A 27,628-nucleotide genomic window follows, 5' to 3' on the forward strand; every position below is an offset into this window, starting at 1 on the left:
AATTCCTGAAAGTTGACAAAGTAACACTTTTTTTTTAAACTTATTCTAGCAGTAAACTACTTAGCAGTTTGCTTGACATTACATGTTTGATGTTATATGCAAGACTACTGCCAACATAATCAAATGGGTAAAATTCGCAGGAACTTCAACATCAAAAACAACTTTATAGGAGAGAAAAAAGTCCCGATACATACACACATACACAGAGAGAAAAAAACAAAAACCAAACAAACAAAACAACCAGTGTTGTAAAGAGAAGTAAAATGCGCTCAGCCCAGAAGGAATGGATATCATCAAGAAATCAACCAATAACAAATGCTGGAGGGGCTGTGGGGAAAAAAGAACTCTTTTTTCCACTGTTGGTGGGAACGTAGACTGAAACAACCACTGTGGAAATCAGTATGAAGATTCCTCAAAAAGCTAGGATTAGAGGTCCCATTCAACCCAGCTATTCCCCTTCTGAGTATCTTCCCAGAACTAAAAACATTGTACCACAGCAATACATGTGCACCCATACTTGCAGCAGCACAGTTTGTAATAGCTAGATCTTAGAAACAACCCAAATGCCATCAACAAAGGAACGGATAAAAAAAAAATGTGGTCTTTTTATATAATGGAGTACTACTCAGCCATAAAAAGGATACACTTGAAACTTTTATAGTTAAATGGATACAATTTGAGACCTTACTCATAAGTGAAATAAATCAGACTCACATGTATAAACATTGGATTGTCTCCCTCTTGTGAGAAACTGAAAGAATAAATAAGGTCTAAAATGTACAACAGATATTGTGAAATGGGAAGAAATTGTTCAAAAGGAAAAAGGATCTAGGATGGGGAAATGGGAAAGGACAGAAAAAAACAGGAAAAAAAATGCAAGTCAGTTATACTATTAGTGTCTCTTAGCTCACTGAAAAGGAAGGTTTGTGTTAAGATTGATTAGAGAAATTTTAACACACATACCTTATACTCTGAATAACTACTTTAAAAATAACAATATGCAAATGTATTAACTATTGTTATTCTCCAATTATTTTGTTATGCAGTTTTGTTTTACTTTTTCCCATAAAATAAAAAAAGAAATGTGCCTGATATTGTAACACTGTAAGGACTATTCCAAATAGTAGTCTCAGTGCTCTGTTTAAAATTAATATTAAACAAATAAGAGACAAACACTGTACAGTGGTAAATCAATACAATATTGTCCTCACTGCATATATAATCTGATGACAGATCACAAACCTATAGCTCTGTTTCTTCTAGTATAGTTGAAAGCTTCATTTTTCTTTGGTCTGAATAAAATTGAATTATGGCTTATCTAAAGAAAGCCATTTGGGTTTGGGTTTGGCATTTTGGGTTTTCTCTTTTTAGAAAGCATTTTTTGCCTAGCTCCCCCAATCAATTTTAGTGACTTTTTAAAAGTTGGCACTATAATTAAAACAATTTGCAAAATATTTTCTTAAAATAAGTTTAATGGGATAAAATATATATAGCACTTGATATACAATTTTCCTTTCCTTTCATGTCCTATCAGGTGGCACTTACTCAACTTACATAAAAATCTTCCCTTCTTGGTATGAACAATTCATCTTGTTTCAACTATACACACCCATATAAATGACCCATATAAATGAGCATCATCTGTGAGTCATTAAGAACATCTCTAGATGATCTTGACATTTACTATGTTTTAGGCACAAAAATAAATTGCTGTGTTAATTTGGAAAATTATTTTAATTGATAGCCAGGCACAGTGGCACATACCTGCTGAGGCAGGAAGATTACAAGATCAAGCCCAGCCTGGGCAATTTGTGAGATCTTGTCTCAAAATAAAAACAGACGGGTTTATAGCTCAGTACAAAAGCCCTGAGTTCAATCCCCAGTTACTGCAAACAAAAAGGTGGGCAGTGGCCAGAGATGTAGCTCAGTGTGAAGGCCCTGGGTTCAATCCCCAATCAGTACTCACCCTTCACAATGAACTACATCTCAACCCCTTTTTATTTTGAGAAATAAAGTTGCCCAAGAAGGATTAGAAATTTGGATCCTCCTCTCTCAGTCTCCCAGAATGCAGGAACTACAGGTATGGGCCATAATACCTGATTGAACTAGTTTTTAAAATTAACACAGTGCCAGGCATGGTGGCACACACCTGTAATCACAGCACTCTGAAGGCTGAGGCAGGAGGATCACTGAGAGTTCAAGGCCAGCCTGGGCTACAAAGTGAGCTTAAGGCCAGCCTGAACTGCATAGCAAAATCCTACCTCAAAAAATAAATAAATAAATAAATAAATAAATAAATAAAATAGAAATAAAATAAAATTAACACAGCAACTTTATTTTTATTTCTGATAAAGCATGATGTATTTAATTTTTAACAGTAACCATGTGCCATATACCAGGCATTGAGCTAAAAGATTTGCAGGTAAATTATCATTTAATGTTCACAATAATCTTATCCTTATATTTCATAGATGAAGAAACTGAGACTTAAAGAAGTCTCTACTTTAGCATAGTAAAATAGCTAGTAGGTATAGTATAGTGTAGTAAACAATATAGCATGGTAAGTGGCAGAGCTGAGAAAGTTCTGTCCTGTGTTAGGTTCTTGTTCATGATTACTCAAATTTGGTTCCATTTATTCTTAATTATTATATGGTACTTACACATACACTACTAGATAACATTCCCTTTTGGTGAATATGGAAATACAAGGGAAACTAGACATGTGGTAGCACATACCTATAATCTGGTTTAGCTGTTTGTGAGACTAATACAGAAGAATTGTTTGAGATCCAGATTTGGAGACCAGTCTTAGCAGTATGGTGAGACCTTGTCTAAAATGAACACAGCCCATAGAAAAATAAAAATAAAAAACAAATAAAATTGGACATATACAATTTTTTCAAAAAGCTTGGCATGGTAGAGCATTCCTATAATCTCAGCACCTGGGGGCTAAGTCAAGGAGTCCAAAAGTTCAAGTCCATCCTGGGCAATTTTTAAAAAAAAATTTTTTTGAGACAGGGTCTCCCTATGTAGTTTAGGGTAGCTTTGAACTCACTATGTAGCCCAGGCTGGCCTCGAACCTCCGTCAATCCTCCTGCCTCAGCCTCCTGAGTGCTGGGAGGACAGGCATACACCGCCATGCCTGGCTCATCCTGGGCAATTTACTGATTTAAGAAAAACCCTGTCTCAAAATAAAAAATAAAAAAGGTCTAAGAATGTAATTCAGTGTAAAGACCCTCCATTCAATCACCAGTACCACACATATGCATTCCAAAAAAAAGCAAACCAAACCAAGAAAATTTCTCTACTACTATGTAACTACTAGCAGAGATTCCCCAAACATAACATAATATAACTTAACATTATAATTAAAGATTTGAAAAGTTTGCCCATGCAGTCTGGGTGGTTTTTTCAAAAATAGAAAAATGCCTAGGGCATTGTAGAAGGGAAGACAGCCTTGGTTTTCCTACTTTTCCTTATTAAAAATGTATTAAACCTCCAGGAATATAGTGGAACTGAGTCCTATTTATTACGCAGTTCAATAAATGTTTCATATCATTTGACATCATAGAGTATCATTAAACTAAATACATTCTTCTGACAGAAATAGCACCTTTCTTACTTGCAAAGTTGGAGGACTCCCCAGTGAGATTTATTACAGTTAATGGTAGTATTTCTAAACTCTAAAACTTAACACATGAACTGCTGTTGTCAAAAACTATGTTTACTACTTAGGGTTTTGAAACAAAAACCACATGGAAAATGGTCTTGATTTAAATAAGTTTTTTCTATTGAAAATTTATGCTATGTGTTTTAAATACCACGTTTCTTTTGTGTAAATAATAAGTGAATAACTTTCCAAATGGGAAGAATAATTTTACATTTTTATATAACATGTAAAAAGGAGGCTTACCACCAATACTAAGTATTTTCCTCATATTTTGCATGTTGGTTTAGCATTTTTCTTCCTAAAACCATGATTTTTGGATCTTGTTGTCCTCTCCAAACATGGGAAGACATGCCAGTATAAAAGAATGCAAAGAATACAGAATGAAATATAATACTAAAAATACTAAGTATTTGAACTCAACTCATTCATTGAAAATAATAGCTAATACATTTAAAAACTAAGTCATCAAGCTAGGTATGATGGCAAATGCCTATAACCCTAGCTACTCAGCTACTTAATTTTTTGAGACAGGATATCACTAAATTGCCCAAGGTGCCCTTAAACTTAAAATGAAAGTTTAAGGCCAGCCTAAAGAACTTAGCAAGACCTTGTCTCAAAATAAAAAGGCAGCCAGGTGTGGTGGGCGGTGCTTGCCTACAATCCCAGCACTCAGGAGGCTGAGGCAGAAAGACTGCTGCAAGTTGAGGCCAGTCTGGGCTCCATAGTTTTGTGTTCAAGGCCAGCCTAGACTGTAGAGTGAGACCCTGTCTCAAAAAACTAAGAATGAATGAATGAATGAACAAGTAAGATATAGGTCAGTGTGACACCCTGAGTTCAAGCCCTGGTAATACAAAAACAATTTTACAATGGCCCCCAAAAGGTAGATTTATATAAGCAGAAAGGAGACGGAAGGGTATTTTAGTGAAGGGGGGAAAACATGTACAGAAAGGTATAAATAAGGACACCTTTCTCTGATCATCTAAATAAAGCTTTCTCTTTATTTCCTTCATCACAACTATCCAAATGTAATAATCTGTGATAATTTCTATTCTGGTTAGCCACTGCTATATAGAAATCTACCCCTAAACATATTACCTTTTGTTTGTGTAGAAGGGTACTAACAACTGAATCCAGGAAGCACTTGCATGCTAGGCCAAGTGCTGTACCACTGAGCTACGTCCCCAGTCTGTCCTTCTGTCTGTCTGAACTTCCTTCCTTTCTTCCTTCTTTTTTCAACGCAGTGGTACTAGGAATTGAACCCAGGGTCTCTGCACAGAGCGACATCCCCAGTCATTTTTAACTTTTGAGACAGGATCTTGTTAAGTCGCTAAATTGTTCCTGCTGGGTTCAAATTGGTGATCCTTCTGTCTCAGCTTCCCAGAATGCTAGGAATACAGGCGTGTGCCACTACCATCACTCTATTTTTTAATTTTTTGAGACAGGATATCACTAAATTGCCCAAGGTGCCCTTAAACTTGAGATCCGCCTGGGTCAGACTCCCAGGTAGCTAGGATTCATACTTGATGGTGGCTGGGTTTAAGAGGGATTATCCCAAAATACATATTCCAAGAGACCAAGGCAGAAGCTGCAAAGCTTGCAGGGATTAAGCCACAAAAGTTCTAAAAAAATTACTTTTGTCACATTCTATTGGACAAGGAGAAAGGAATTAGCACTTTTTTTTTCAGTGTTGGGGATCAAACTCAGGGCCTTCTACATGCTCGGCAAGCACTGGACTCTTTCTTGTCATGAAAAATAGCATGCAAATACACAAGGAAAGGAACTGATGGTGTCCCCCATACACTATCATAACCGGCCATTTGCATGGATATGCTTTTATCAGCAGATCACATACTATTAAAGCAAGAAGCATATCTGCCATTTTTCTCTCTTTTTTTTTTTTTTTTTGGTACTATTAAGGGTTGAACGCAGGGCCTCTCACAGGCTAAGCAAGTGCTCTGCTTACTCTGGGAAGCTGAGGCAAGAGGATCACAAGTTCAAGAGCAGCCTGGGCAATTTAGAGACTTAGCAAGCCCTGTCTCAAAATAAAAAGGTTGGAAAATGTAGCTGAATGCATAGACTCTTGGTCCAATCCCAGTACCACAAACAAAACAAAAAACCTACATTGAGACAGCACACTAAGTAGTGAATTTTGTAGTTCCCAGGGATTAATTCACAGAGACATATGAAAGCAGTGTAAATTTAAACTACCAGTACTAGTACTAGTGAGAGGTGAACATAAGCAGGAATTGAGTAATGAAAATCTGAACTTAGTTACAAGAATGGGAAAAGAATGAACCTTAAATGCATTTCCACAGAAAATATGGCAAAAGATAGAAAACAGATCACTAAACAGGATCAGGAATGGGAAAAATGACATGAGTGTCTGAAAAACTCTGAAGAGGTGCTGTTTAATGATGAAAGAGGCAAATCTTGTTTTGGATATGTTAAAATGAAAATAAAATGTTTATGTTCTCTTGGACATGATGGCTTGAGTTCCACAGTGTGGAGACTACAGGTGTAGACATTTATCACCATAAACAGACTTAGAAACATTTAATTACTTTTATCAGTCAGTCTTTTAATCTAAAACAGATGTGTATTGTATACACTAGATTTGACTGTCTATTTTGTGCTGTGTCATTTTGAAAAGTCTCAGTTTTGAAGATAGGAAGGCAGTGGAGTCAAAGCATCTTCCAATTCATTATTCAGATTAATTCAACTGATCTGTCTGGTTAGGTGAATCCTGTATCACTGACCAAAAGTAAATTTACCAAAAACCTTTTAACTAAAGGTCATGTCAGTGAATTCACGTCTTCAAGCCTCCAGATGATCAGTTTTAATCTTCATAACAACGCTTAAAGGAAGGTTCAATTTGTCTTCCTCAACTCCCTGATGTTGTTGTCTGACAAGGAGGCAGAGGAAGGAAGAAGACAAGGCCTAAAGTCTTCAATTCTCCACTGATAAAGAATACATTTGTTGTGATCATATCCTTGAACATGAATAATTCTCTGTCCACCTCCTCAACAGCAGCAGGGAATTGGAGCAGAAACAAATTGAACATTCTTTTGAATGTTACCAAGAAGATGAAAACTGATCAACTAAAACTAGCTGTGAAGAAGTAAATTCAGGGAGCTGGCATTTGGTGAAATGCACCGCCTTTGCTAAATAAATGTACCTTCTTTCCTCACAATTAAAGGTAAAGCTACATCCAGGACGAAAGATGATGGAAGAGGCTCATTTTTTTGTCTAGGACATACAAATAGCTCCAGCCACCCTCTTAATCAAGGAAGTAACACTTTGGATGAAAACCAAGGAATGAGAATGTACCGAGTTTGATGGGAACAACTGGCATTTTCATGTTTTAAAGAAAACTGTTTTCTCTGAAGCTATTTTTTAATCATTATATTTCAAAATTACTGTTTCCTTTTAAGCATCATTTTATTTTTTTCATTGAGGCTTTTTTTTCATATTTCAGGCTATAGTAATAATTATTAATTGTAGATAATTATTATAAATAATAAACATATTTAATAATTCTACAGTTGAGATAGCTACTAACACCCAACACTTTTTTTGAGGGTGGAGGCACTACTGGAGAATGAACCCAGGGCCTTTGCACCAAGCTACAATCCCAGCATTTTTTACTTTTTATTTTGAGATAGTATCTAAGTTGCTCAGGTTGGCTTCAAACTTGAGATTCTCCTGCCTCAGGCTCCCAGAGTACAGGGCTTGTAGGTTTACTGCTGCCCTTCTAACTAACATTATTACCTGAAATATGCAGCATATAGAATTAGATGTCTGAATTAGAAATGCTATTATTATATTCTCCTCAAAATAACATCTTTAATACATACAGAAGATGAACTTATATTTAAGTATCAATGATTTCAAGTTCATTTTCCTTTTTCTTTTTCTAGTGTTAGGGATCAAACCCATGACTCACGCATGCTAGGAATCATTCTATCAATAAGCTACATTCCCAGGCTTATTTGTTTTTTTTGTTTGTTTTGAGGCAGGGTTTCACTAAATTCCCCACACTGGCCTTGAATTTACAATTCTCCTTCCTTAGCCTCCCAAGTAGCTGGGATTACAAGCATGCAGTACCACACCCAACTCTATTTTCTTTTTTACTGGAGCATTTACTCATCATGTAAGACAGTTTCTATAATGGTTATATATGCTCTCTATACCATTTGGAATGGTAAATACCACAAAAATGAGAATACTACTAAATGATCATTCTGTGGGCTCCAAGAATAATGAATTAGTAAATCTACAGAAAAAGTCAGTTTTTATATTCTCATTTTTAAAAAAACAAATTTTGGGCCAATAATGTGTTACTACATAAGTCATGTATATTTAGAGAACTAAAATATGTAACCTAATGTAAACTATTACCATGGGAATCTTGCCATCCTAACAGTTTGTATCTGGGTTGGGAGTCAGTTGAGATTGGGAGTCATATAGTCCTGTATGCCATCTTTGTCATTTATTTACTAGTTGTATGATTTTAAGGAAGTTATCAAACTTCTCTGAGCCTTGAATTGCTTATCTAATTCAATTTGCGTGAGAATTAAATACAATTATGCGCAAGAACTATTTGGAACATTGCCTGGCCCATAATCAAAGGACAGTGTCTGCTGCTATTATTATTTTAAATGAGACATCAAGAATTCTAAAAAACCAAAATTATACAAGTAGTACCTAGTTTGTTTTCGACATAAGTTTGGAAGAAATCTTTCTAGAAAATGACCTAAGGCTGGGCATAAGGCCCTGAGTTCAATCCTCTGAGCTTTAAAAAAAAAAAAAAAAAAAAAAATATATATATATATATATAAAATCTAAAGACATTATTCAACAGCAGGCTAGTAACATATGCACAAAGACTACGATTATAATGTTATTTAGATAACAAAAATTAAAGTCAAATTTTCAAATTGAATTTTATTTAACCTACAGACAAAACATTAAAACAAACAAACAGAAATAGGGAATTAGTCAGGCCTAGTGGTAATGCTCAAGGCAGTTCAAAGCTGAGGCAGGAAGATGAAGAGTTAGGGGCTAACCAGGGGCACACAGTGAGATCCTATCTAAGAAAAAAAAGAAAACAGAAGTCTGCATCACAAATTGTAAAGTATCTCACAGATATGAAGCAAAAAGAGCAAAATACATGGTAATACAGTATAATCGAAACTTTTGCAATTTTTATATTCTATGAACAGACTAGAAGGAAATACATAGTGAAATTGTGCAAATGTGGCAGTATTATGCTTTACTTTTTTGCTTTTCTTCATAGTTTTATTTATTTATTATTTGTTTGTGGTTACTTTTTCCTCTCAGTAATCTGGCTTAAATCCGGGGGCACGCCATCACTAATCTACTCTGCCAACCTTTGTTTTAAGATAGGTTCTCACTAAGTTGCCCAAGCAGGATTTGAAATTTCTCCTCCGTTAGGCCCCCTCAGTGCTGAGATCACAAATGTGCACCACTGCACTCAGCTCTTATTTTTTATTTTGAGACAGGGTCTCTCCTTAAGTTACAGATATTTATTGTTTAATGATCTACCTGTTTAACGACTGTTCAGACTAACAACCCATCCACCTCTCAGTCTTACAATCCATGGCTCAGTCTAAAGACCCATTTTTTGGGTAAAGTTCTGTACATCTTGATGGAGCCTCAAGTCTTTCTTTGTACAGTAGACCTTGTTTATACAGAACTGTAATTTTTGTTGATTGTCCTGTAAAGTGTAGTACTATAGTTTTATGTTCTATTATATATTACAGAACTGAATGAAGCATTATGCAAATAAAAGCTGAGTCACCAAGTTAGAGTTTCCTTTGACCATTTGTTCTAAATATTGTAAAATGTACATACTATGTACAATTCTTCCATTTAGCAACCAATTCATTTTAGAATGCCTACAGCCTATTGTATTTCAGGTATATCCACTAAACACGTTGTGCAAATAAACATAGCATTCATGAAAAGACAAATGTCTTCAAAATATGTATTATTTGGACCAGGGATATAGCTCAGTGGCACAGTGCCAGCCTGGCAAGTGCAAGGTCTTGAGTTCAATTCCCAGCACCAAAAAAAAAAAAAAGTATTATTCCTACAATGTCCGATGCTGAGGAAAAATAAGCCACCTGACTTTTTTTTTTTTATATTGAGGCAAAACAAGCAACCTCATGCTTGTTTTGCCTTAATATCCAAAAAATATATGGCTTGCTTGTTTTGATATAGAACGAAGTGATTTTTTTTTTCGAAACAGGGTCTTGCCATGTAGTTCAGACCAGCCTAGAACTCACTCTGTAGCCTAAACTGGACTCAAACTCACAGAGATCCTCCTGCCTCAGCCTCCCAAGTGCTGGGATTACAGGCAATATGCCACCATGCCCGGCAAAAGAGTAATTTGAAGCATGGTCTTTTGAGACCTGATGATCACATATGATACAGGCAGAACAGCTGTGCCAAAGGGCCAAACAAGCCAGGCATGGTGGTGCATGCCTGTAATCCCAGCACTTGGGAGGCTGAGGCAGGAGGACTGTTGCAAGTTCGAGACCAGCTTGGGCTGATAGTCAGCTCAAGGCCAGCCTGAACTGCATAGCGAGACGCTATCTCAAAAAGACAAAAAACAAAAACAAAAACAAAAACAAACAAACAAAAAAAAAGGGCCAGACAAAGGGCTCTTTACTGGGCTCACACCTACGGACTATTTCCAGTGGTTCCTCAGGTGATAATAAAACTGATTCATTGGGAGTTAAATAAATTCTCAGACATAAACAAACTCTTTAGAAATGATGTTACCTTTGAAACTTTCTAATATGTAGAAATGTCTCATATCATATGGGTGCACATATTTTCTCAGATGTTATATATAGTTTAGAACTACAGGAAATAATTGAACAATTATCACTATTATTCTTGGCTCTATGATTGTTTTATATGTTTAATTTTTGTCTCACAATAGCTGGGTGCACGCCTGTAATCCCAGTACTCACCAGGCTGAGGCAGGAGGATTGCCATGAGTTTGAGGCCAGCCTGGGCTACACAGTGAGTTCAAGGCTAACCTGAATTTAGACACTGTCTCAAAAAAAACCAAAAAAGAATATAACTTTCGGTACATTTTACTATGCATTTTTAAGGTCTTATTTTGAAAGAATGCTCTTATTTTCTATTTGATCTTCAACATTATTTTAATCTTCATATGTTTTTATACAGCCACACTAAAACTAGTATCTTTTTGTTTTGTTTTCTGTTTTCGCAGTGCTGGGAGGTCAAACCCAGGCCCTTACCAACACAAGCACAGTACCTCTAAGCCACCACCTCCACCCAAAACTAGTATCACTTCTCTTATTCCTTCCTCTTTTCCTTGATCGTCAAGGAGAGTTTTACTTAGTATTATAGTTGAACATAAATTTATATTTTAATATATAAACTGGAATCTTGTGGAATTGGAACTCTGATAGGTAAGTTATACTTGGAGCCATTTTTAATACATAATGCAAAGAAATGTTTTTGTTTTTGTTTTTTTTTGCAGGGATTGAATTCAGGGCCTGGAACATGCTAGAGAACAGCTCTACCACTGAGCTACATCCCAAGCTCTTTTTATTTCTAGAGAGTCTTGCCAGGTTGACCTCAAATTATAATCTTCCTACCCCAGCCTCAAAAGTAGTTGGGATTACCAGCATGTGCAAGCACCCTTGGCTAGGAATGATAATTTAACAGTAATAATACAGGAACTATGTTATAGCAGATGGATCAAATGGTGAGGGTTTTATAGTCCATGACACTTTGACAATACATGTGACACTTTGATAATAAATGTGATCGATGCTTTATGTTAATTTATAACCTACTGCTTATTAGTGATCAGATGTATTAATATTGGCTTCTAAAAAATCATATCTTGCATACATGATATTAATATAGTTAGCAAACTAATTAAAACATTTCTCCTCTTTTTATTTATTATTTTAATTAAAATAAAGGGTGGGAGTGCACCTCAGTGATAGAGCATACACTTAACATTCACTAAGTTCAATCTCCAGCACTAATAACAACAATAATAATATTAACAATAATAATATGAGGATGACTTCTTGCCAGGTATACTGGCTCACGCCTGTAATCCCAGCACTTGGGAGGCTGAGGGGAGAGGATTGCCACAAATTTGAGTCCAGCTTCTACTACATAGTGAGTTCAAGGCCAACCTAGACTATATAGAGAGACCCTATCTCAAAAAAAAAAAAAAGACTAATGGTGAGACTTCTTTCCAAAAGAGATACTTACTTGTTGAGTAGATGGGTAATGCATCAGAAATTTTAAACAGGGCCTTTGGCTACTTTAATAATAATGTAATTGAAAACTTTATAATAGATTGCAAAATTAGCCAATAGGAAAAAATGTTTCTAGGCATCTTAGTAAGTAAACATTTTTTTCCTAGTACTAGGGATTGAATTCAGGACTGCTCTACTACTAAGCTACATTTCCAACTCTTTAAATTTTTTACTTTGAGACAGGGTCTCAGTACATTGTCCAGGCTGGGCTTGAATTTGTGATCCTTGTACCTCACCCTCCAAGTAGTTGAGATTGCAGGTATACACAATTATTTTTTTAAAACTGTTTTGCCATTGTTATGAACCATACATCAAGATTTGCACTGCTTTTTCAATCCACTGTCTAAATAATTTCTGAATTTCATATTTTTTACATTGTGCTTTTAATAAGCACCACTGATTGATTTTTCTTTCATTACAGGTAAGAGCTTATAGAAATATTTGGTGCTAAGCCCTTAAGACTGCTCTACACATAGGTAATACTTGAGGAAAATAGACTTTTAGGTGGAAGATACAAATCCAATTGACCTCTGCCCTCAAAAGGGAGATCTGCTATAGTTAGCCAAAAAAGTGGATGCTCCATTCAGAATAAACATGTACAAAGGCAGAAACGCAGGAAACAATATATCTTTAGAGAAAAAGCTACTCAACAATGTTGGAAAATCCAGTGAGGCTACTAGCTTAGAAGGAAAACATTGGCAGGGAGACTAGCTGGGAGGCCCTAGGGTCAATTCTCAGCACTGAAAAAAAAGTACAATAAAAATCTAATATGAGCTGGGCATGGTTGTGCATGCCTGTAATCCCAACACTCAGGAGGCAGAGGCAGGAGAGTTCAAGCCCAGCCCCGGCCACATAGTGAGTTCAAGGCCAGCCTGAATTGCATAGCAAGACCCTGTCTCAGAAAGAGAAGAGAAGAGAAGAAGAGGGGAGGAAAGGAAAATGAATATGGTGGCATATGCCTATAATCCTACTGTAGTGGATTGATAACTGGTGGTTCACTTGTAACACCCAGCTGAACTGAACCAGCATGGTGCTGGGTATGGGAGGCCCACCTGAGGATTGTTGCCAAAAAAAATAAAAAGGAGGACTGGAGAAGAGAAGCTGTTACGGAGCTATTGGTTCTCCTGGAAGAGCTTGTCATGCTGGCTTTCCTGATGAACTCAGCTGTTCTCACCATCAAAGGAACATGGGACCTTGTTGCTGAAAATGGCTAAGATTCACTTTGGGGGAACTCTGGTCCTCACTTTGAGCATTGTTCTCTGGCTCCAGAGGGGGGAAGATGGTGCACTGTTGACTGTTCTGCAGAAGCTTGTTGTGCTGGCTTTCCTTATATGGACATGGCTGTTCTCCTCATCAGAGCTTAGGACCTTGCTGTTGCTGAGGATGGCTGTGGTACTTTTAGGGGGAGCTCTCATTCTTTCTTGAGCTTTGCTTCCTGGCTTCAATGCAGATCCCTCAGCCTGCTAGCACAGCTCCTTCACCTCCCATTAGCACAGACTTTCAAGCTTCCACTACTGACCTTTGGGTTTTCCCTGCTCAGATCTGTGAAACAGGCCTGCATGAGACATTGTCATGGGCTCTTGGCCTCCAGTAGGACTTTTGGGAGCATTGTTATGTGCTCTAGGTCTTCAGATGGACTCAGGCAAGACATTTACCATGGGATCCAGGCCCACAGCTAGATTCTTTGGTCATCTGTGTGGACAGATTTCCTGCACTCTTTTTGTATATGACGCTTTGGGTCACTATTATAAAATAATTCCATAAATTATGTGTCCTGTATTGTTCCCCTTGTAAACCCCTGACTACAACACCCACCCACACAGGAGGCTAGCGCAGGAGGATTAAAGGTTCAAGGCCAGCCTGGGCAATTTAATGAGACCTTATCTCAAAAAAAAGGCGGGGAGGGACAATCAAATGATCTACACAAATGTTTTTTTTTAAAAAAGGGTTTGTCCTGAAATAGTTACCAAAAATAAAAAACTCTATCATACATTCATGAGGAATAAAAATATAAAAAAACATACCAGAAAAATACATTCACAGAATTCTCAAATTACCTCTGGAAAGAAAAAGGTTACAGTGAAGTATCCAACTCCACTGAAGTGTTTATTTCCTGAAAACAATTGTGATAATTTGTTCAAACTAGATGATGGGTATATTGATATTTAATTATTGTCTTATTTTCTGAATGTTTAATTTCATAATACTAAATCTTTTGGGCTTCAACTCAATGTATGTATACTTATTATATGTTACACAAACATCATGCTCACCAGTATTTCATTCCTTCTTTAAAGAGAATTTCATCAGTATTTTTGTTTTTCTTTTTTTTTTTGTACAGGCAATGAACCCTCAGACTGCTGAACTGCATCCCCAGTGCTCCTCCCACCCCTTCTGGAGACAGTATCTTGATAAATTGTCTGGGCTTGTTTGAATTGGTAACCGTCCTGCCTCAGCCTTCAGAGTAGCTGGGATTATAGGCATGTGTCACCCATGCCTGGCTTCTTCATATATTTCTTTTTTGCAGTGCTAGAAATCAAACACTAGGCTTTGCACATATTAAGCAAGCTCTGTATCATGGAGACATATCCCCGAGACCGTACATTTCTTACATACCCACATGTCACATAATCAATTTAGTTCCATTTTCCTCATTTCTAAAACATAACATCAACTTTTAAAAATCAAATATAACTAAGGAAAGAACTCTAGGCTCTTAAGTTTTGCTGTTTCTTATACTTGTATTATCAGTATTACTTTGAACCAATGATTTCTTCGCAGGAATTTTAAAAGCTATTTGTGTATTTCATAAGTTAATATTGTTAAAATTAGGAAATACAGTCCACAAAATCACTTAACCTTTCTCCTTAGTGCAGTAGGCAGTGCATTAGTCTCTTAAATTCACTTAATCAGGCACAGGTAAATTGCAGGACCTTAACAGTGTCCTCAAATTTGGAGAAAAGATGCCATCATAAACCCCTCTGAGGTGTGGAATTTGCACTCCCTCAGGATTTACTATGCTTGATACAAAATTAGTTGTCATTCAGGAACAAGTTTCCAATCTCAATAATATATCAAATGTTTATGGGGCATTTCTCAATTTTTTCCAATTTTTATTTTTTAATATATGTTTGCAGTACATAATGATTACTCCTCATGGGGAGTTAGTGCATGTACATAATACATCTGTTTTTTCCCCTGCCCCTCCTCCATCTGTTGATCCCCTCCCTATTTGCAAAAGATCCATTTCCCTATTATCTACTTTTGGTTTTTGTTTTGCTTATCTACTTTTGGTTTCTCACATAAGAGAAAACATGCAATATTTAAGCTTGTGTATCTGATATATTTCACTTAAAATTATGATCTCAAGGTGTATCCATTTTCCTACAGCTTACTCAAGTTTATTCTTCTTTATGGCAAAGCATTCCATTATGTATGTATTTTCTTTATCCATTCATCTGTTGGTGGACATATAGGCTGCTTCTAAGATTTAGCTATTATGAATTGTGCTTTAATTCTTCCAGGAAGGTACCTAGAAAGAGAATATGTTTCTTGTTTTTTCGAGACAGGGTCTCATTATGTAGTCTAGACCAGTCTTGAACTCTTTTTTTTTTTTTGGTTTTTCTCTGGTACTGGGAACTGAACTCACGACCTTGCGCTTGCCAGGCAGGCGCTTTGCCGCTGAGCTAAATCCCCAGCCCCCCAGTCTTGAACTCTTAATGTAGCCCAGGTTGGCCTCAAATTCTCAAGTGCTGTAATTATATGTGTGCTACTATGCCCAGCTTAAATAATATATCAAATACTAGTAGCACTTAATTTTATATTTTCTATATAAGTAAACAGATTTTAATCTTTTCTCCCTTTGCCTCAATGAATTATTTTAGGTACACCTCACTTTGAAGACCACTGGCCTAGAGATAGAATGAATATATATTTGTTGACCAAAAAATAAATAAAATGCTTATAAGAACAACAGGCCATGGATATTTTAGGGACATGAAAGGGATACCTAAACCATAAGTGTAGGGATGGTGTTCAAAGGTATCTTAAAGGACCTTGTATTAAATGGGGTTCTAAAGAATGCATAAGAGATTGGCTTGGGGTGCAGATGGGGAGTTACAGTCTTCCAGAGGGAGCAGTACATTATGTGTGAAGGTGCAGAGGTGAGACAGAGATAACACATTTCTACTACATTAGTGGTCTACTAGAGATGAAGTGTAGTTTCCAGAGGTATTAGGTGAGTTAGAATGAGTGAATAGTGATTCTAGAGATAAGGCTGATGAGGAACATTATAAAGCCTTACCTTGAGATTTCATCTGGAAGCTAAATGAGAGATAGCTGATGCAGGATATATAGTAAACAATTTGGGCTTGCCCAAAGAGAGGTCTGCATTTTGACCCTAGAGTGTAGTTGGACACTCACTCCTTAGATCCTAGGAGGGAACTTCTGAATTTGTGGAATAATAGGAATATTTCTGTTACTTATAGTCATTCCCTTAGACCACATTGGTATCAGCCTGACTGAAGGGAAGGAGGTACTGGAAACTAAGTTAAATCATGGGGACAACAATCAGTAAATCCCAAGAAAAACTCTGGGATTCTGACACGCAGATGAGCTTCATGGATTGACAATACTTTGTGCACCACATGTATTCATTCTGGGAGAGTAACACAATATTGAGGGCAGAGAAAACTTCATAACTGCACCTTATCTCTTTTCCTTTGGTTCTAGTTTATAGTGTGTCCCTATAATAAATAATAATTATGAATGTAATAGCTTTATCAAATCTGAGGGTGGTTTGGGGAGACCCCCAAACATGTAGTTGGTGTCAGAGGGGAGGATGCTCCCCAGCCCATACTATGCAAGGGCTTTGTCACTGAGCTATATATCCCCAGCCCAAAGGCAGTTTTTTTTGTTTTTTTGTTTGTTTGTTTGTTTTGATATCGAACTCATGACCTCAAGCTTGCCAGGCAGGTGCTTATGCCGCTGAGCTATATTCCCAGCCCTGGCAGTTTTTTTTAATTATTATTATTTTAAATTTTATTTCAAAGAGAAAAAAATTCAAAACAAGATAATGGGAGAATAACAATGGTTATACATTGTGTACTGTTATCGTTAAGTTACTTACTCAGAGTATAGATATAGGCATTTAATTATCCAAACAATATTAGCACAAACCTTTCCTTTCAATGAACTAAGAGAAATTAGTAGTATAACTATCTTAACTATCTTGTGCGTAAATATATACATAATTTCCCCCCTCCCAAGGGCAGCCTTATGTGGACTCTTCTGACTTTGTAGTTGGACCCTAACTCCTTACAATTGGGGTCAGCAGCCTCATACAGATGTGGCAGGTTAAAGGACTGTGCCTTATTCCTTCAGTTTAACTTACTCCAAGTGAAGGGTAAAAATGTTTAAACAATGTGACAATCAGACAATGTTCATAGTGTACATTCTGGAGGAATGACTGGCTCCACTGGGGAAAATGTATTGTAGAAGGGTAAAATGACAAGAGATGACAGTGGCAGTGGGAATGTGGAGAGACATGAGATATTTACAAGGCAGAATTAGGATGAATGAGGGGTGACAAGAGAAGTTAGGGATCGACCCACTAAAAAGAATATCAAGTTTTGGTTGGGGAACAGAGGCAGGATTGGAGGACTGAATTCATTTTTGGACAGTTAAATGTGAGAAGCCTTTTGGACATCCACTTAGAGACAAGCTTAGGAGCCATTGCATGACCACAACAGCCAGTTACGTGACATACGGATATTGACTAAGCACAGAAAAATCAACTAGATTTGAGCCGGGTGTTGTGGCCCTCACCTGTAGTCCCAGCACTGTGGGAGGCTGAGACAGAAGGACTTCAAATTTGATCGCTGCCTGGTCAATTCAGCAGTTTAGGAGACCCTTCTCAAAATAAAAAATAAAAAAGAGTTGAGGATGTAACTCAATGTGAAGACCTTAGGTTCAATTCCCTCTAGCACAAATAAATAAATAAATAACAACTAGACTTGAGAAGATCAAAGATAGAACACCAATATTAAGAGGATGGGTAGAATATTAAAAGCCCATGGAAAAAAGTATTAACCTAACTGGTAAGGGAAAAAACCCTAGGAAATAATAATTTATTTTTGTTTATGTGAATTTTCTCTACTTCTTAGTGAATACAGAAGTTTGTTTGTTTGTTTGTTTTTAAATCTCATACACTTTATTCTATTTTACATTTTTTGGTACCAGGAATTGAACTCAGGACTTTGCACTTCCCAGGCAGGCACTTGTGCCACTGAGCTATATCCCCAGGCCCTTTTCTTTTCTTTTTTTTCTTGTCATGCTGAACACAGAATCCAGGCCCTTGCACATGCTAATAAGTGCTCTACCACTGAGCTACACTGCCAGTCCCATTTAATACTGGTTTTTGGTTTATTTTGTGTGCTAAAGATTGAACTCAGGACCTCACACATACTAGGCAAGTGCTCTATCACTGATCTATATCCATAAGCCCTTTTCAAAAAGAGACAGGATCTCTCTAAATTGCCCAGGCTGGCCTTGAATTTAGGATTCCCTTGCCTCAGCCTCCCCAGAAGCTGGGATTACATAGCACAATTAATAAAAAAGTTTAATTTAAAAATGAGTGACATGGCCCAGGGATGTAACTCAGAGGTACAGCACCTGCCTGGCAAGCTCAAGGCCCTGAGTTCGATTCCCAGTACCAAAAAAAGAAAATAGTAAGTAACAACTAATGTGAAGACAACAATATGCAATATAACAACCACTGTTGAATTCCTATCATCTTATTTAATGAAGCTCTGTATCATTTCTAATTTAAATTACTTGTTATTGTCTTTAATTGTTTGATCAATCTTGCATTCTTACATCCGGTAATCTGAGCAATTTCACTGACACTAACAATATGTAATATAACAACCACTGTTAATTCCTATCATCTTATTTTGAAATCCTGTATCTTTTTTATTGTTTTTGTGTTGTTTTGTTTTTGTTTTCATTGTTATTTTGTTATTGTTTTTTCTCTTTAAAATTGAAAAAAAAGAAAATAGTAAAAAAAAAAAGACCAAAAAGAGGCCCCTTAAAAAAAAATGAATGACATTATGTGACTTATATACACATAGGTTTTCATCTATATATGTAAAACTGAAACAAAGCTTAATGATTTTATGACCTATCCCAAAGTCACTCATGATTTACACAATTCAGTGTAACTGAAATATTAATATCTATAACCAATGATTTTCTTTTCACAGCCATTTTTAAAGTGCCATCCTCAATACTACTGCAAACCATCTGGAACTACTTAACTTTGCCAGCCTGCTGGGATATCTGTCTCCCCTTGGGAAGCCCATCCCACACTAAATGAATAACTGAGGAAACAACTGCTCTGAAAAATATGACGACATACAGCTCTAAAAAAGACTTCAGAGTATCTGTTTCTTCTAGATTAAAACAGATTTAGCCCCAGTATTGTACAAAAAAAAAAAACCACAGTATTGATCTGTAAACCTTCACAAATACCTTCATATTCACAATTGCTGTAAAATCAACTACATATTTTTGAAATAATTTGAAAATTATTTCTAAGCTATAAAATATCTCACCACTTCTTTTTTTTTTCTTTCTTTTTTGTGATCTCACTGTCATCCAGGCTATCCTTGAACTCACTATGTATGTCACCGATGCTGGCCTCAAATTCACAGCAATCCTTCTGTTTCAGCCCCCAGAGTGTAGAGATATAGTCATGAGCCACCATCCCCAGCTCCACTTCCACCTTTTCAAAGAATCTCTCATCAACCTCAGAAATCCTATTATGTCATCAGAAGATATTTTAATCTCTTGAAGGACAATTAAATTTAGAAAAAAAAAGAGTAAAACATAGGTCATTTTTCTATTACCAACTGAAAGTTCCAAATCACTTAATTTTTGTTAACAAGTAATAAATTCAAAATAGTTCTAAACTACTGCATAAATTTATTATTGATTCTTGAGGTTTAATAGATTAAAATGAAATTGTGTAAATGGTCCCATAAAAAGTATTTATAGGGCTGAGATTGTACCTCAGTGCTACAGTGCTCTTCTAGCATGAGGAGGATTCTGGGTTCAATCCCCAACACTGGAGGAAAAAAAAATTCTAGTTTATAACAGAGATCTTTTTCATTCAAAGGATTTTTGACATTTTATTATTTCAAAATGTTACATGTTGTTTTATGTAGCAGAGGAATATCTAAGTATAAGTGTCCCATTTTAAACTTGAAAAGCAAAAAATTTTTACCCTAAATATTGAACTTTTGTGTATGTGTGTGCACACTAGGGATTGAATCTGGGAACTTCACACTGAGCTACATCCCTGGCCCTTTTTATTTTTTGAGATAAGGTCTCACTAAGTTGCTTGAAAAAGTTCTAAATTGCCATTATAACTATATTTGTTCATTTAAGCTGTGATTCTTAGGGTAGGGAGGTAGCTCAGCGGTAGAACATTTGCACACATGGTCTAGCTCCGAGGCTTAATCCCCAGTACCACAAAAAGAAAATGAAAACAATCCTGCCGAGGCATGGTTGAACAGGTCTGCAATCCCAGCTACTCAGGATACTAAGGGAGGAATCTGAGGCCAGCCTAGACTATATAGCAAGACCCTGACTCAAAAACCAAAACAAAACAAAATCCCAAAGAAACAGCTGGTAACTGCTTATTTTAAATCTGCTGTTCCAGGCTGGGCGTGGTAGTGCACGCCTGTAATCCCAGCACTCGAGTGGCTGAGGCAGGAGGATCACTGTGAGTTTGAGACCAACCTGGGCTACAAAGTGAACTCAAGGCCAGCCTGAACTACATAGTGAGACACTGTCTCAAAATAAATGAATGAATGAATGAATGAATGAATAAATAAATAAATAAATCTGCTCTTCCTGACTAGGCGTGGTGGCATATGCCTGTAATCCCAGCACTCAGGAGAAGCAGGAGGACTTCCTTGAGTTTGAGACCAACCTGGGCTACAAAGTGAGTTCAACATTAGCCTGGTATGTAGCGAGACCCTGTCTCAAAAAACAAACAAACAAAAAACCCATCTGTTCCTATTCTGAAACATTTGAGGAAATGTCACTACAATACTTTTTTTTTGTACTGGGAATCGAACTCAGGACCTTGCAGTTGCCAGGTAGGCACTGTGCTGCTGAGCTATATCCCCAGCCCACTACAATACTTTTTTTAAGCAAAAAAAAAAACAAAAAAAACAAAAAAAACAAAAAACTTTAGGCAGTATTGTACCACTGAATTACCCCTCCAGCAAACAAAGTAAAATTTTAATCAATATATCATTGAACAGCCACATATATTTCTAAAACACTGACAGAAAAATACATTAGAGAATTTATATAAAACTATTATTAAATACAGTGTTATTTTCTTGCTTAGTTTCAACTGTTAGCCTGGTGACCATACAGTATACTTCAGGTAACTTCACTTAGGAATTTTAGTACCCTTTGACAGTCATAACAATGTGTGTGTATGTGTGTGTGTGTGTGTGTGTGTGTGTGTGTGTGTATGGTGCTCAGGGTCTTGCATTGCTCTTTCCCAACCCAAGCACGACACTAGTTTTGAGACAGGGTCTCACTCTGTAGTGCAGGCTGGCCTTGAACTTACTTATGTACCATAGGCTGGCCTCAAACTCACAGTGATCCTCCTGCCTCAGCCTTCCAAGTGCTGGGAGTATAGGCATGCACCACCATGCCCAGCAACAACTTTTAAAGGACTATTAATAATTCCCAAAATAAACAGACTGGTGTGTATTTGCAAAAATATTTAGGGGGAAATAAAATCTTCATTTTCACCATACAAGCAATATTTGTAATCAGAATTATTTCTGAGTATTTCCCAGGAAATTTGAGAAACCAGTATTACAACTATGTCAGTACTGAGGTTCAGAGATTATTCTGAAAAATGTTGGAATCGTTTGTACATAATGTCTTTTCTGAATCTGTAAAATGAAATGTTTGGACAAATGATCCATCCCTACATTCTTCCAATATTAACTCTTCCAAACTAAGCCAGATGTTTTTCTCTTATAAATAAAATAAAATTTAAAGAGGTCAAAGTATATCTTTAAAAACTTTTTTAACCTGCTAAGGATCTTAAAGATACTTTACATAAACAAGCCAGCCATTTTATGGCTGAGTAAAAATACATTAATGGCATCTATATAAAACACAATATGAAATCTCTAATTTTATTTGAAATCAGCACATGAAACCTCTGACTTCAGATGAAATTATATATTTCAACTTTAATTTTGCCAGTTTTATTTCAAACCCAAACTTTTGAATTTCATGGCCACTTTGTTATTTGAATGATTTTTCTAGTTTATATGTGCATCAAAATTAATCTTGTTTCTCTTCCACATGAAAAAAATATACATCTTTTTACCATCATCTTTATGTAGGTTTTATTTTTTAAAAAAAAACTTATTTAACGGCAAATGTAAAGGGTTGTACCAAACTAATGACTTTCTTCCCTCCTTTGAACATTCTCCAATGTTTAAATTGTGTCCCTTCAATTCTCTAACTGCATTGTTAAGATTTTAAAAAAAGTGTCAAAATAGTACAGTATTCATCTGATGCTGAGATAAATTCCTTCATCTTGGTAAATATTTCCATTTTATTTTAAGGAGGAAGCTTTAATGTCTTTAAATAGTGTAAAAAAAAGTGGCATTTCATAAGCCCTTTTCTATGATACTTTGCAAAGACTAGGGAGAAACATTCTAAAACGTTAAGGCTGTTTATCCCTGGTGGTGTTATTACACGCCATTTTATTTTTTACATTTTCCAAAAAGCATTATTCTCATGATAATTGAACAATATTTTGAAATTAAATTTTAGATAGTTGATAAAGTGTGAGACACCAAAGCAGTGCACTAGATAGTTTAAATGCTTTTTCATTTCGATAAGCTGCTGCTTTAAGAAGGGAATCATTTGATCAGATGTCTATTAGGGTGGATGAAGACAGAACAGCTTTATTTTCCAGGCCTTTCATTTATTTAGGCTTTTGAGAAAATCCACGAAGTGATTTTCAACTTAATTGCAGTGAATCTTGCAGTAGTAAACTTTCCGAGGGGTCAGAGTAACACCTTTCATTACAACTACTGTATTAGCTAAATAGCAAAAGATTTTCAGGTTGATCAATATTTTCTGAGATTTCTTAGTATTCTCCTGTGATTATTTCCCCACAGTTCCATTTAGAAAGAAACGCAATTGTAAACCGTTTCTATTTCAAGGCCATAAAAACCAGAACTGAGATGAAAGGCAAAGTCTTGACCTTTCTATTTTAGACTTTCATCTGTGTAGCGAAGCCATCTGCTCTCCCCCCCACCTCCCACCCCATCTACTTAATGGACTGAAAATACTGCACCTAATTGCAATTTTATCAAAGCAGCCTGACTTTCCACTTTCACGAATTACCGACTCCGGCTTTTCACCTGAAGGCTCGCCTGGTAAAAATTTTACTTACCCTTCCCTCCCAGTTCCTTCTCACCTCCCTCAGTTACGAGCTGTCAACGTCTCTGAACTAAAACACTAGTCTCCCGTGCATTAAGCCGTCTAAAGAGATCTTCACTTTCCACACTGAGCGCCTGGCGGAAAACCCAGTCGGGTCTCCGCTCCTCAGGATATGGGGCCGGTATTACCACCACGGCTGCGATTACGCAGGATGCATCTCTGCTCAGACTAGAAAGGAGTCGCGTCCCTGCCGCCAAAAGAGGGACCCAGTCCGGGAAAAGACCCAACTGGGTTGGGAGGAAACCTCCAGGACAGAAGGGAGCTGGGGAGAAGAGGGATCTCAAGACTAGCAGGAAAGAGCTTCCGAGGCAGGAATGGGAAAGGGTGTGGGAAGTGGCGGGCGGCCAGCGCGAAGGGGGAAGAAAGGGCCGAGGCCCGCGGGAGGGCCGGGCAGGAGGCGAGTGACCGAGGCGGGCGTGGGCGCCCTCCGGAGCGGTAGGTACGGGGGTGAGGAGCAGAGAAGCCGGCAGCAGTGGAGGGACCGAGGCAGCGTCGTCCGAGGCCGGCGCGACGGGGACAGCGCCCCCCGCCCCCCGCCAAGCCCCGCTACTTAACTATTTGTAGAGCTGCTGCAGGCACAGGTCCAGGCTCTCGCCCTCCACCTCCTCACGGGTGATGCGCTCCGACAGCGGCCGCGGGAGCGGGGGCAGCGGCGGCAGCTGGGGCTGCGGCGGTGGCGGCACGGCCGAGTGCCCCGGGGCCGCCGCCGCCTCCTCCTCCCCCTCGCCTTCGGCCGCCGCCACCGCCTCCACCTCCACCGCCTCCTCTTCGGGCTCCGGGTCTCGCCCGTGCTCTCCCTCCTCCGTCGCGGCTAGCGTGGCCGCCTCCTCCCCGGGTTCCTCGACCGAAGCCTCGGCCGTCTCGGCTGCTACCAGTTCAGGCTCGGGCTCGGGCTCGGGCTCGGGCTCGGACTCCGGTTCGGGTTCCGGCTCTGGCTCGCCGCCACCGCACGGTCCGCGAAACTCGCCAAGGAACAGCTCCAGGAAGCGCCGGTAAGTTTTCTCCTCAGGGCTGCAGCCGGCCATCGCTGCTCATGCCCCGAGGCCGACCGGGAAAGGGGTGGGGGAAGCCCGCGAAGGGGAGGGGGCTGCTTCTGAGCCTCGGGCTCCCGCTACGGCAGTTAACTGCCGCACCAGCAAGAGCGATCAGCACTAGGTTGCTTGGAGAGGGCTCCCGCAGGCGTGCGCGCCACCGAGGACTGACGTGCGCGGCCCCGGGGCAGAGCGCGCTGCCCCCTCGGGTCTGGAGGGAAAGTTGGTGGCGAGCGCGCGCGCAGGGTCCAGCGGCGGCCCACCCTCTATCCCTACGGAGAGCTCAGCCTACGCTGCCTGGAGACCGTCGCTATGGCAACCAGTTCTAATTAAGAATTTCAGGGTCCCTCTCAACGAGTCCGCGGAGTCGTAGGGACACAGGTCGTCCTGCACCTGCTCTCCAACTCTGAATGTCTATTGGATGAACCCTAGTCTCAAAGTGAAGAATGAAGACATCTCCCAGTCAAACTGGTGGTTTCCACTTGGACTGCATTTACTTAAGTTTATTTGTTCATAAACTTGCCTTAACGTATAGGATGGGAGATACCAACCTTTTGTTGATAGCACTCAATGAACAAGTAGTTGAGACGTGAGGAACCCCCCAAACACATACCTAATGGGAGGTTCCTTTACATAGGTTCTCTTACTTGATTGTATTAGCTTCATTTCTCGAAGAAATGAAGTAAAGAAAATTAAGACTAAACTACTTGCTTCAAGTTTTCAAAACTTTCAACCATGAATTAAATTCATGGTTAGAATTAAAATCCAGGTTAAGTCTCCGACACCTTCTAGACATTTTTCCCTTAACTGTCCCCTGCCTCTGAAAATTCAGCAGTGTCTTGTGTCCATATAGTGCCTCATTTGTATAGGGCTTTGTAGTTTGTAAGTTGTTCTCACTCCTTTCAACTTTACTACTGCCCTTCAGATAGATATTACCATTGTGATTCTGTTTTATAAATGAGGGGATGAAGCTTTAAAGATACTGTGACTTTGCTCAAGGTCACAAGCAAGTGATGCAACGTGGACTTGGACCCATGACTGAGATTCAGTAAATTTCACCCGTTGGTTTTCCATCACACCAACACTCCCCTTTTGAGTTTCTCCATAAAGTATATAATATTGTATTGCATGTAGGTTTTTTTTTTTATAGTATTTTGTTTGCTTTTCTTTCCATCCTCTCCCATGTCTTTTTTCTTACCTAGGTTGAAACTGAAATAACTTAAAATGATTCTAATTTCTTACCAAAATACACACAAACCTATTATTTTCAAGCCTCACTGAGGGGTGGAAGAGGGAGAAGCTGTGTTGTTATACAGCTGTTTAGATGATAGTATCATTACTGCATCCTGCCATGCCCATGGCAACATATAATTCAGCAAAAACATAGTGATTCTCTACTCTGAAAAGCATGTTCTTGCAAATTATCTACCCCATCCTCTCCAGTCAGTTTCTGGGTTTCAGTTGGATTTAGTTCTCAAATACCATTTCCAGTCAGTTATTAATGGCAGAAGAGGGAGACTCCTCACCAACTGTTTTCATATAATACTGTATTCTAAATCCCTGACCTGATACTGTTATTTTAAGATTAAGTGGGTTGGACTCACTAATGTACATTATGGCATCATGTAAAATAGAGTCCATGCTCTTTCCTTGCTTGAGATTAAATAATACATGATAGAAAGTATATAGTGAGTAATGCACTTGAGTTCCCTGTAACTGTTTTTTCTTAAAGGTAAATGGAAAATCCCAGTAAGTCTGCTTCCAGACATGCTAAATGTGTTTTGTTTAAAACATCAGTGTAAAGCAACTTCTCCATGAGATGCCAAGAAAGCCTTTAAATTCATTTGTCTTTGTTTTCAATATACCTGCTCATTTCCATTTCATAATGTCTAGAAAGATTGACAAAACTTTTTAGGCTGCAAACCTAAATGTCCAGTTTTACATTCCAACAACTGTTATTATCCCAGAACTTGACATGCTGACATTTTGTTCAAGAGTACACAGCTGTCAACTGCAACAATTCATATCAAGCTACACCTTCCTACTTCATAATGTAGTTGCCTCCCTCATCTAGATGACATTTATTTGTGACATTAATTTCTGACTCAACCCACATATCAAAGGGAAGTGATCTATGTTGGTAAAACATTACTTCTAAGAATAAAAGAAAAAACCCACATCTCTATATTACTATGAGAGGCATGTTTGCTGATATTAATAAAGATATTCTTTCACAAAGATCAATATAGATTCTAATGCATCCATCTGACAAAGTAGCTTTGCCAGAAGGCTGCTGACAGACACTCAGAGCAGGTGTGTAGGATGATTTTGCCATTATCAAGTCTTTTTATGTGAGCCAAATTAAACCTCTCCTTCTTTAAAAAAAAAGTCTTTTTAGTCATTATTTTTCATCACTTTGTTTTCCTTTTCAGTTCCTCTCCTCTTACACTTTAGTCCCCTAACTTACTACTTTAAAAGAATCAAGTTATGAAAAACGTAGTGTATAGGAGTGATATTTATCATTATTGAGATTTTTTTAAGATCATTTTCTTATAAAAGTTACTGTCCTTCTAATCCATACCTCCTTGAAGAAAACGCACCATGTCTTTTCACAGACATTCCCGATATTTCAATGTTAAAAAGGATCGTTGCGTTTGGCAGTTTCTTCGATGACCTAGCAATTCCTCTCAGATACTTACCAATGAGAAGAAAAAACATGTCCAGTGTGTACACCTAAGCACACACAAAAAATCGTACACAACATTCACAGTTTTCTTTTGTTGTTGTTTTTGCAGGACTGTGGATTGAACCTGGAGCCTTTCCACTGAGCTACACCCCCAGTCCTTTTTATTTTTTATTTTCCAACAGGGTCTGGCTGAGTCGCTGTTCTCTATCACAGCCCAAGGCCTACTGCGTCTCGTTTGTAACTTTGCTCCCACTGAATATATCCATTGTGATTCCACCTTTGGCCAGTAGCCTCAGAACAAGCTCTAGACATATCAGCTAGAAAGCATAATAATAATAAATTTTAT

At 38.0% G+C, this 27,628-nt stretch overlaps 2 protein-coding genes across 3 annotated transcripts in view; both read right to left on the minus strand.

The window, feature by feature from the left end:
• Ppm1e (protein phosphatase, Mg2+/Mn2+ dependent, 1E) overlaps positions 1 to 24,856 on the minus strand; it is a 147,826-nt gene extending 122,970 nt beyond the window's left edge. The window contains exon 1 of the mRNA XM_005393998.2: positions 24,121 to 24,856. Coding sequence (XP_005394055.1) covers positions 24,121 to 24,590 — 470 coding nt within the window. The 5' untranslated portion in view covers positions 24,591 to 24,856. The remainder of the gene's footprint in view (positions 1 to 24,120) is intronic.
• The window catches only part of Rad51c (RAD51 paralog C), a 125,032-nt gene that overhangs the window by 59,350 nt on the left and 38,054 nt on the right, over positions 1 to 27,628 (minus strand). The window lies entirely within an intron of this gene.

This window comes from Chinchilla lanigera, unplaced genomic scaffold, assembly GCF_000276665.1.
Source record: "Chinchilla lanigera isolate Chin_1 unplaced genomic scaffold, ChiLan1.0 scaffold00050, whole genome shotgun sequence".
NCBI lineage: Eukaryota > Metazoa > Chordata > Mammalia > Rodentia > Chinchillidae > Chinchilla > Chinchilla lanigera.